At 38.7% G+C, this 12,021-nt stretch overlaps 1 protein-coding gene across 3 annotated transcripts in view; it reads left to right on the forward strand.

The window, feature by feature from the left end:
- Positions 1-376: 376 nt before the first annotated feature.
- Positions 377-12,021, forward strand: part of CFAP54 (cilia and flagella associated protein 54) — a 291,595-nt gene continuing 279,950 nt past the window's right edge. For 2 of the 3 annotated variants that reach the window (XM_045463270.1, XM_045463272.1), the window contains exons 1-2: positions 379-1,578; positions 9,343-9,448. In XM_045463270.1, the coding sequence (XP_045319226.1) occupies positions 1,250-1,578; positions 9,343-9,448 (435 nt within the window). In that variant the 5' untranslated portion in view covers positions 379-1,249. Of the gene's footprint in view, positions 1,579-9,342; positions 9,449-12,021 lie in introns of all 3 variants that reach the window. The other variant, XM_045463273.1, reaches the window with a different exon arrangement.

The following is a 12,021-nucleotide window of genomic DNA, read 5'->3' on the forward strand; positions in this document are numbered from 1 at the left end:
AGCAAGTAGGTTCCCTTTTAGTTAGAAACTTATACTTTTAAGTAAATAAATAGTAGACTTACTGTTGCCCATAATATTCAGGGAAAGAAGAACTTCTTTTGGTCCCAAATATTTTCCTTAAGGCCTGTAGTTTCCCCATCAGAGGCAGGTCTCTTCTATTCAAAAGGGTGCCTCAGTGGCTCAGTTGGTTAAGAGTCCAACTTTGGTTCAGAGGCCACTTTGGCTCACATGATGATCCCGTGGTCCATGAGTTCTTGTGGTCTGTGAGTTCAAACAGGGCGTTGGGCTCTGTGCTGACAGCTCAGAGCCTGGAGCCTGCTTTGGATTTGGTATCTCCCTCTCTCTCTGCCCCTCCCCCATTCTCTCTCTCAAAAATAAATAAGTTTTTTAAAAAATTAAAAAAAATCCCAGCTTAAAATGCAAAAGTATTTTGAGAATTAACACTTCAAACTGCTAGTATGCATTAATGCTGAGTGAAATGCTTATTAATTTAGAATATAGTGATAATTAGAATAAGGATGAAATACATATGAATAATATAATGTAATCCTAATTGTTAGGCACAGACATCATTTCCACAATTACCTCAGGGTACAGATAGAGGGAAGAGAATGGATCTTTTGCAAGTACTTGATTCTTAAACTGGTTGTCAGATATTTTCGCATTTTCGATTCGATTGATAAGCTTCGTTGTTTTGAGAATGGCCAGTAGAAGCTTTTTCATTTTGAGCACAGGCTTTGGAGTCACAAGGCTGGCATCTGGTCCCTGACACTACAGTTTACTCTGACCAAAATCAGTAATTGGTTCCAAAATCAGAATTTGGTTTCTTAAACTGTGAAATGGAAGTACTCATAATACCCCGAGTGGTAAAGCTGTTACCATGACTAAATGAGATTATGGTTCAAACGCTTAGAATGATGCCCGGCACATGTTAATGATCATTATCACCATTAAGTGGTTGAAATGGAAAATGAGTGTAGTCTGAATTTGTTATCGTTTTGGCTCTACCATCTGTTGGCTCTCTGTCCGAAACCTTCTCTCTGTTCTTGTCTCACAGAGCCGTGCCAGTGAACAAGAGGGCACAAGAGTCCCCAGAAGCATCGTTTCTTTCCAGACCCGGTTCTCTCTTCCTTTGCCCTCCAGGGGCCGCTGCGTTTTCCCGAAAGCGCGCGGGAGGTCTGGTTGCCGCGAGACCGTCGCCAGGCAACCGCGTGTACACACACTTCTGGCCGGCCAGGGTCTCGTCAATATGGCGGCGCCAGGCACCCCCTCGACCTCTCCCCTCGACCTGTCTCCCACATCTGTGTCCCCGCCAGGACCGCCGCCGACCCCGCCCCCGACCTCGAACGCGCTCTCCAAGTCGCCCCTGGAGTCGAAGGCGAGCTCCCAGAGCCCACCGTCTCGCTCGACCTGCCAGGAGACCTCGTTGCCCCTCGCCGTGTTTTACGGGCCATTGGACGCTAAAAACCCGCTCCTGGCCTCCTGCGAGAGGGAGATCCGGGAATTACTAGGCTTTATGAGGAGAAAGAAGGCGTTAGCGACAACAGAGGAACAGAAGCATGAATTCCACCGGCTTTGGTAAGCGGAGGCCGGGCGCTGGGGAGGGCGCCGGCCCAAGAAGGGCAACTCTTGGGGCCGGAGGAGATGCCCTTGAGGATGCCCACGGTGGTCCCAGAGCTGGGTCAGCGTTGAGAACCTGGAGATAAAAGCAAAGTTTAAGAAGTACAGACTCCTCGCGAGTACAACCCTTAATTCCTGGTAAATGTTATACCTTGGCTTCCTGCTCCGGTCAGAATAAAAATCAACACAGAAGTGTTTCATAACTCACTGTTCCTTCTGAGTGTTCCCCAATCGCTATCCCATGCCAGTAAATTGGCTCACTCGGGGACTGCGGGGGTTCACAACTTTCCATGTTGTGGGTACAGTTTTGTATATGAGGAAAAAGGAATACCTTTGAGGTGGCTTAGGTTCTTGAAAAAGTTAGTTCTTGATGCCATTAACTATGTGATTCTGTGAACATGTGCACTTTAATTCATTTTTATACCTAATTCCTTTTTATATTGCTGTTAGGATCACAATGACTTTTTATTGATCTTGTGACTCATTTTGCACATATGTTTGCCCTTTGGGGGTTTCTATCCCCATGTTATTAGTGAATTTCAAAGTACTCATTTTTAAGATTCTTTCCTGTTTATGTCACCATCTTTCTTTCCTACTCAAAATACCTCACAAACCTGACAGTTACAAATGCAGACAAATGTCAAAGAAAACCAGAATAGTGAACAATTTCAACTTTCATTTTTCATTCATGCATTTAATATTGAAGAAATAGTTTTAACTTATATTTGTTCTTCATTAATGCATTTTAAGTATTTATTGAACACCTACTCTATATCATGTACCATTCTAGGAACTAGGAAAACCTCAAATTAACAAAAAGATATAACAGTTTGTATCCTCATAGAGCATACATTTTTGTTACTACAGACAGCTGCTAAACAAATAGGTAAAGAAATCATTTTACAGGGAAAGAAGTGCTAGAAGAAAATTAGAGCAGAGAGTGGGGATGGAAGAAATGGATGGTGTTGAAATTTAAAATGGGGGTAGCTAAGAGCATGGTCAGGGTAAGTCAGGAAAAGTAGCCTTTGAGAAAGATGAGAAAGAGATACAATAGCAAGTGATGAAGATTTCTGTAGGAAGCGTTGGCAGCGAGGGAGAATGACAAGTGTGAATTTCCTAGGATGGATAGTGACTGTGGGAAGAAAAGGCTTCTGGTAGGAACGGGGCAGATCAAGAGTTTATTTATTTATTTATTTATTTATTTATTTATAGATTAAGAAAATTTTTTTTTAGGTAATTTCTACACCCAGTATGGGTCTCAAACCCAGAACCCCAAAGATCAAGAGTCACGTGCACCACCGACTGAGTCAGCTAGGTGTCCCGCATCTAGTTTTAGATATATTGCAGAAATGTAATTCAGTGTCCAAGCAGAACTATTCTGTAGGCGGTTGGTCATTCAAGTCTGAAGGTCAGAGAAGATATACATTTGGGATTTGTCAGTGTACTAATGATATTTAAATCATGACACCTGATGGAGTAGTTAAGGGAGTGGAGTGTAGATGGAAAAAAGGAGAGTCTGAGGACTGACTCCTGGAACGCTCCAGCATTGACAAGTTGAGGGGATAAGAAATTGGCAGAGACTAAGAAGGAGTGGCCAAGGAGATGGGAAGAAAAGTGTGTGGTTTACTGGAAGCCAGGTAGAGAAACTGTTTCAAAGTAGGAAGTAATGATGGATTAACAGTGGCAAATCCTGCTAATGGGACAAATATGATGAGAACCCCAAGAATTGACCAATGAAAGCACATTACACACCTAAGCTATATTTATATCGCAAACATTTCTGTGCTTGTGCCTTAGGTAGCACTTTATCTTCCCATTCCCACGAGCATTCTAGTTCAAGCCACCACCATGTTGTGCTTTCCCCACAGCCTCTCGAGTCTGAAATCTGTCTGTCCTTCATTGAGCAGTCAGGGTAATCTTTATAAAGCAATCACCCGCTCTCTTGTCTATAGATTTTCTATTGCTTCCTATTGCTTTTAGAATAAATTTAAGACTTCTTCTGCCATCCACCAGGCTCTGAGCATCTGGCCCTGCTTGCCTTTTTCATCTCAGCCCATCCCTCACTTCTCTCTCAGGACTTTCCAGGGAGACAGATACAATTTTTTTCATCCCGGGCCTTTATATTTGCTGCCTCCTCTGTCTGAAATGTTCTTTCCTTGGCTTTTCAAATATCTGGCTCCCTCTTTTATTTCAGGTCTTACCTCAGTTACCTCCGTAGAGTGCCTTTCCAATGTAATGCAGGTTTGGCCATCAATTAATACTTTTTATTTATTTGTTTTCTTGTGTGCTGTTTCCTCCATTAGAATGGAACCTCCCTGCTGACTTTGGATAATGTGCCTCTTTTTTATTTTTCTATCTCTAGCAACTGGCCTGGTGGTTGGGATAGAGCAAACTTTCAATGAATATTTGGTATTGAAAGAATTCAAGGGTTAGTATCCTTATATTTTCAGTAAGTGTTAATGTTATATATGGGAAAGTAGACCTGGGCCGATTGGTAAGTATAGTATCTGTCCCATCTTTAAAGAGACTGTAAGAGAATCATAAATGTTAATGACTGACATGGACCTTAGCAATCTAATCTCTCACACAATTTAGGTATTTATTTATTTACACAACAACTTTTATTGAATGCCTACTATGTGTCCAGCATTGTATTCATCATGGTTTATATAGTGGTGAACAAAATAGGTAGGGAGTTGGTACTCATGGAGTTTAGAGAGAGAGAGAGAGAGAGATAGGCTTTCATTGAATCATTAAGTCAATATACAAACAACAAGTGCTATAAAGGAAGAAGCTACTGAATGCTTACATGTACCAGGCATCATACTAGGTGTTGGGGATACTGTGGTGAACCAGACAAAGATCCCTGCCTTCTTGGTGCTTATATTCTAGAGGGAGAAATAGGAAATAAACATTTTAAATAAGTTTTATGGTGAACTAGAAAGTGATAAGTGCTTGGGAGAAAACTAAAGTGAGGAAGGATTGTGGGGGGAGATAGGAGACTGCAGTTTTCAACAATGTGGTCAGAGTAGGTGACACTTGAGCAGAAGCTTGAAGAGAACACACCTTGGACCTACTTTCAAACGAATGGTGAGGGAGGTGACATTAAGCTGAGATTAGAAAGATACCAGGCAAAGAGAGTGGATAGACAGAGGGAAGAAGCATGTGAGAAAATCTTGGCAGGAAAGAGCCAGAGACTTGGGAGGAATGGACAGAAGCCCGCTAAGCATGGCTTGGTGAGTGTGGGTGCAGTGGTGTGAGGTGAGATTAGAGGCATAGGTAGGGCTATGGAAGGTTTTGGAGGCCTTTTGTAGAGTTTGCTTTTATTCTAAATGCAGTGGGAAACCATTGGGTAGTTTTGGGCAAGGGATTAATCTTATTTAATTTATATATATACATACGTATATATAGTCTTATCCAAATGGAACAAGAATGCCAATGTGGAGGCCAGTTAGGAATACAGTTAGGTAGGATTCGCTTTTATAACATATTTGACAGATGGTTAGTTTTTAAAAGAAAAAATATATAATTATAGGAACTTCCATAAGCCAAAAAATTCAGGGTATCTAAATATAGATTTTGAGCATAACAGCAATGTCATTAAATTCAGAGTATGATAGATTATTTTAAAGGTATGCTTTTGTTGTAATCACATGAGATTTAGATACTCTGTTTATATAGTTATGATTTCCTATTTTAGAAAATTCTAAATATCCAGCAGCAACTATAATAAATCAGCAATCCAAAGGACATTAACATTTTCTTAAATGATGCACATTATAGTGCACATTATATTTTCCTTGTTTAATCATTATGTAAGCCATTCCCAGTGAACAGTCTTAACTTGAACTTAAAGTTCACTTAAAAAAATTCTCTTATGTAACCTTGATTGATTTAACAAAGCTGGTATTTTTCGTTTGTGAGTAATAAACATAGTCATCATTATCTCATCTTTAAGGTTTAGAAGAATTAAGTCTTTCATCTACATAATTTAAGAATTCTAGTAAGACATGCTGACTTTTTTGGGATTCATTATATTTATTCTAATACTGTGGCATTTCATGAAGCAGCAAGTGAAAGTAAAAAATGTTAAAAAAAATCCAAACCAAAAAGCCTCTTCCTTTTAAAATTTCTGTGGCTCCATTTCTCACACAATTTTTGGGGCATGGTTATTTACTGCTTGGTACATGTATGTATTTTCCTACTACAGAATATTATTAATCTGTGCAAGAAGGTAAGAATATCCTGTCTCTATGCCTCCCTTGTCACTCAATCTATATCATTTAATTACTTGAATGAATTAATCTATTTATTTCTGTTGAGGTTGTTCTGATAATATCCAAACATATACATTGTAAGTATTAGAGTCATCTTTAATCCCTAAGTTTACATTCCTACTTGAATTAGTCAGTTTGGGCTATTAATTATTAATTATTAATTACAAATTAGTCAGTTTGGGCTCCCATGGCAAAACACCATACTCTGGGTGGCTTAAACAACAGAAATTTATTTGCTCCCAGTTCTGGAGGCTAGAAGTCCCAGATCAAGTTCTGGAAGGGTCAGTTTCTGGTGAAAGCACACTTCTCGACCACTTTGTCTTCTCATAGCCTTTCCTCTGAGCAAGTGCAAAGAAAGAGATAGAGAAAGCAATTTCTCTGGTGTTCTTCCTAGATTGACATCCATGCCATCAGACCAGGGCCCTACCCTTATGACCTCATTTAACCTTAGTTACTTCCTTAGAGTACCCCTTTCCAAATACAGCCACACTGTGGGTTAGGACTTCAACATATGAATTGCAAGGGGACACACACATTCACTGTCCTCATTTAACACTGTACGTAACACTGTCCTCATTTAAAAATTTATGAGATAGGATTGGACAACTGTTAAGGGAAATTTGGATTTTTCCTTGAGGCATTTATAATTTCTGAGAGAGAAGGAAGGAGTAAGTATTAACTAAATAAATGAACAAATTGAGCAACGATCTGCTACCTTTTGAAACTGATTAGAAACCGTTCTGAGAATATTGTATGTTTTGTTCTTGTTTACTTGGTGGATGGAAGCAGGACCCTAATGGACTGACAGGATAGTGGAATCCTTGAACTCTTTATAGAAAAAAAAAATAAGAACAAGGAATTTTTTCCTAGTCATTTATTTATTCATTCATTCTTTCAACAAATAATTACTGACTATGTATGTATACTAGGTATTCACTACTGTTGAGGCTAGGCAATGGATAACAGTGGATAACAAATCAAGGTCCTTGCCCTCGGGAAGTTTATGTTCCAGGGGACAGGCAGGCATAGTAATATACTTGTTAAGATCATGGATACACTGACCCTCAAGTCAATCAATATATCAACTATATATTTGGGATATTGATACTACCTATCTCAGGGTTGTTGTAGAAATGAAATAGAGAAAAAAATGCATGTGGCAAAAGATCCAGAATAGCTAATGCAATATTGGAGGAGAACAAATTTGGAAGACTGACACTACTTGACTTCAAGTCTTCCTCTAAAGCTACAGTGATCAAGACAGTGTGGTATCAGTGAAAGAATGAACAAATGCATCATTGGGACAGAATAGAGAGTCCAGAGACCCACATACATATAAGCAACTGATCTTTGAGAGAGGAGCAAAGGCAATACAATGGAGCAAAGGTAGTCTTCTTCACAGATGGTGCTGGAACAACTGGACATCCACATGTAAACACTGGATCTCAGCACGTACTTTACACCCTTCACAAAAATCCGCTCAAAATGGATCACAAACCTAAAAGTAAAATGCAATTCTGTGAAATTCTTAAAAGATAACATAAGAGAAATCTAGATGACTTTAGGTTTGACGATGACTTTTTAGGTGTAACACCAAAGTCACAGTCCAGGAAGGAAAGAGTTGATAAACAGGACTTCATTAAAATGAAAAATCTCTGTTCTGTGAAAGACACCATGAATAAGATGAAAAGCCACAGATGGGAGAAAATATTTGCAAAGACATATCTGATAAAGGACTGTTGTCCAAAATGTACAAAAAAAACCCTTAAAACTGAATAAGAAGACAACCTGATTTAAAAAATGGATCAAAGAACTTTAACAGACACCTCACCAAAGAAGATAATACAAATGGCAAATAAACCAGTGAAAAGGTGCTCCACACCATGTATGATCAAAAAATGAAAATTGAAGCAATGAGCTGCCTCTACATACCTATTAGAATTGCCAAAATCCAGAACGCTGACATTCACTGCTGGAGAAGATGTGCAGTAACAGGGACTTCTCATTTATTGCTGGTGGGAATGCAAAATGGTATAGCCAATTTGGAAGTTAGTTTGGCAGTTTCTTACAAAACTATGCCTACCCTTATCATACAATCCATGCACTCATGCTTTTTTTTTTTTTTTTTGGTATTGACCTAAAGAAGTTGAAAACGTATATCCATACAAAAACCTGCATGTGAATTTTTAAATATTTTTATTTTATTATTTTAATTTTTAATTAAAAAAATTTAAATCCAAGTTAGTTAACATATAGTGTAATAATGATTTCAGGAATAGAATTTAGTGATCCATCACTTTCATATAATACCCAGTGCTCATCCCAACAAGTGCCTTCCTTAATGCTCATCACCCTTTAGACCAGGAACACCCTGCCAGCAACCCTCAGTTCGTTCTCTGTATTTAAGAGTCTTATGGTTTGCCTCCCTGTTTTTATCTTATTTTTGCTTCCCTTCCCCATGTTCATCTGTTTTGTATCTTAAATTCCACATGTAAGTGAAATCATAGGATATTTGTTTTTCTCTATTTCGCTTAGCATAATATGCTCTAGTTCCATCCATGTTGTTGCAAATGGCAAGATTTCATTCTTTTTGATTGCTGAGTAATGCACATGGATGTTTATAGCAGCTTTATTCCAAATGCCACAACTTGGAAGCAAACAAGATACCTTTCAGTAAGTAAATGGATGAATAAAGCATGGTGTATCTAGACAATGGAATATTATTCAGCATTAAAAGGAAATGAGCTATCAAGCCATGAAAAAACATAGGGGAATCTTAAAGGCATATTACTAAGTAAAAGAAGCCAGTTTGAAAAAGCTACATGCTGTATGATTCCAACTATATGGCATTTTGAAAAAGGCAAAACTATGGAGAGAATAAAAACCTCAGTGGTTGCCTAGGGTGAAGGGAGAGAAAGGGATGCATAGGCAGAGCACAGAAGATTTTTAGGGCAGCGAAACTACTCTTTGTGATAGCATAATGATGGGTAAACGTCATTGTATACTGGTCCAAACCCATAGAATGTATAACACTAAGAGTAAACCCTAATATAAACTGTAGACACTAGATGATAATGATATGTCAATGTAGGTTCATGAGTTGTAACAAATATACCACTTTGGTGGGGCGTGTTTATGATGGGGGAGGCTGTACATGTGTATGGGGCAGGCTGTATATGGGGAATCTCCATACCTTTTGCTCAGTTTTTCTGTGAACCTAAAACTACTCTAAAAAATAAAATCTGTTTTTAAAAATGCATGTACAGAGCTTCGATCAGTGCTTGGCATAAAGGAAGCAATAATTTTAACTATACTTAGTAATAATTAGACATTAACAGTAAGGCACATTGGAAAGACAGCACAAAGTAAGTGCTTAAGGATAGTTTGCTAATTAATTGAGGTTTCCTGCTGACTTTGAAGATATTTTATTTTATGATTTTTACAGTGCCACCTCTTTGTTTAATATCTGGACCAAATATGCCCCGCGGCTGCCAGCTGCCTATTACAATGAAAAGCTTCTGAAGGTTGGAGATAGCCTTTGTGAAATAAAAGTAAGTGCCTCAGGAGTGAAAAAAGAGCCTAAGTGAAAATTACTTGACTAATTGTTATTATTATTTGGTTTGATGCCATTCCTATTTTACATGATTTGATTTTTTTTCTTAGAAAAATATGAATGAGTCTTACAAATTTTAATGAGGCACAGTAACCAAAAAAGTGTTTGTTTTTTAATTTTGTAGTTGAGATTTTCCAGAGGTAAGAGATTCCTGAACGGAAAGACAGCTGGCTGGGGTTGGTGGGGCGGGAGCGCAGTCCCTAGTTAACAGAGGGTGTGGTAGGTGCCCAACAGGAAATGCTGAGTCATCATGTTCCTACCTTATACAAAGGAACCCAGACACCACTTCCTGTTGATTTTCATGTGACTGACCTTGCCCAGTGACAACTTTCATGGTTCCTGGCCCAGCTGCTATGTTGTCTGGTTCCTAGTGCCCTGTTTTAATGACTTTCAACTCCTTAACGTTTTGCTATATGTAATTATAGCAGTCATTCCCTACATGCCCTGTTTCTTGCTTAGTATCATATTCCAAACTGAGCTTGTGCCCTATTTCTGGTTCCATAGTTAATGCCCACGTCTTGGATTGCTGTGAACTCATGGGCTTGGTTCGGTAAGACCAACCAACCAAGACCACCTGGCTGGGTTTCAGTTAATGATAATGTAAATTTTCCCCTTAAGCTCTGGCATAGGCCCAGATTATTCCAAGTTAAATGTGAATGTTTGACACATCTAGAATCCACGGACCAAGAGTTATTTTACCCAAGGTGATTTTAGGATTTTTTCAATTTTTTCTCGATCTTCAGTTTTTTAGCTTCATTTTCTTCTTCCATTTCTATTTTCTGGACACGAAGTTTTGTTTTGTTTTGTTTTGTTTTGTTTTGTTTTGGAGGGAAATTTACCAAATGGAGAATAAGATGTGGAGGAAATTTCATAATGAAGATCTATTTTCTGCTGCCAAAATTAGAGCATCAGTTTAGCTTCATATCATTGGATGGTGGTTCTTAGAAACTTGAAAATAAAGGAAAACTGTGGAAAAACTATAGAAAAAAAGTTTTCTGTAGGAAAACTATAGAAAACAAACAAATGGGCAAGATCTAACTTGTGAGCTTTATTCATGTGAAGTGGAATAACTTTGACAAGCATTAGAAGAGTGTCCCCTCTCATTTTTATGCTTCTCAATATAAGAAGCTGGTGATACATAGCACAGTTTGGGGTTGTTTGTGGGGTATTCAGGTGGGTGGAGTGGATATTGGTGGAGGGAGGATGGAAGAACATGTTAGAAGCTGATAAAGTAAGTGCATGCTGTGTAGTGGCTAAGGATTCAGAATATTTCAGATAGAAAGGCCCAGATAGGATATTTTAAAATTTACTTAAAGGAACAAAGAAAACATTTTTATCTACCTTTCACTTATGAGAAAGTGGACTGATAAAGGTAGAGTACTGAAAATGAACTTGTTACTTCCATTCTAGAATCTATATTTTAGTTACAGTAAAGATCATTTTGTTGGAATGGTCTTATTTATTTATTTATTTATTTATTTATTTATTTATTTATTTATTTTTGAGAGAGAGAGAGAGAGCGCAGAGGGGAGGGGTAGAGGGAGAAAGAAAGAATCCCAAGCAGGCTTTATGCTGTCAGCACAGAGCCTGATGCTGGACTTGAACTCAGGAACCGTGAGATCATGACCTGATCGGAAATCAAGAGTCAGACACTTACCCAATCAACTGAGTCACCCAGGAACCCCTGGAATAGTCTTGTTTGGAACCTAGATTTGAATTCATTTTATGAACCAACTTAGAAAGGGAAAGATTCAGAATTAATTAGTAAACAAGTAACAAGTCAATAGAAATAGAAACAAAAGTTTGACTGTGGTTGCCTCCCAAGGGGCTTCGTACCCCTACAGGCAGTTGACACATAGAGTAGCTGCTTTTCCTGGAGACAGTTGTTGGGGAGGAGGCTGACTCATATCCACAGCCTGGCTCACCTCACCTCCCCTGAAACTCCAGGTCACCTGTGCCCTGTGGGCTGCAGAAATGAGCTCTGATTCTGTAATGGGAACATAAGCATGAATTAGAACTAGCAAGAATCATAGCTAACAATAGCGCAGACTTTTTTTTTTAAGGTTTTATTTTATTTTTTTCAAGCAATTTCTACACCCAACATGGGGCTTGAACTCACAACTCTGAGATCAAGAATCACATGCTCTACCGACTGAGCCAGCCAGGCACCCTAGCTCAGACTTTTTTGATTTGTCCTAATGTAGCCTCAAAGGCTGTTGGCAGATGAGAGAGAGGAGAGAGAGTGTACCTTTCTTCTCTTCTCTCCCTTACTTCGTTTCTTTATTCTTTCTTTCTTTCTTTCTTTCTTTCTTTCTTTCTTTCTTTCTTTCCCTCTTTCCTCCTTTTCTCCCTCCCTTCCTACTTCCCCCCTCCCCCGCCTTTTCTTGCTTTTTTGGAACTTAGGAGGTATCAGAAAAGCAAGGCTAGTTATGCAACTTATCTTCGTCTCTGAGTGGGTGGATTACCAGGATAGGTTGATGTTGAATTTTTGGATTTTGAGTATATATAGGT

Source organism: Leopardus geoffroyi, chromosome B4, assembly GCF_018350155.1.
Source record: "Leopardus geoffroyi isolate Oge1 chromosome B4, O.geoffroyi_Oge1_pat1.0, whole genome shotgun sequence".
Lineage (NCBI taxonomy): Eukaryota > Metazoa > Chordata > Mammalia > Carnivora > Felidae > Leopardus > Leopardus geoffroyi.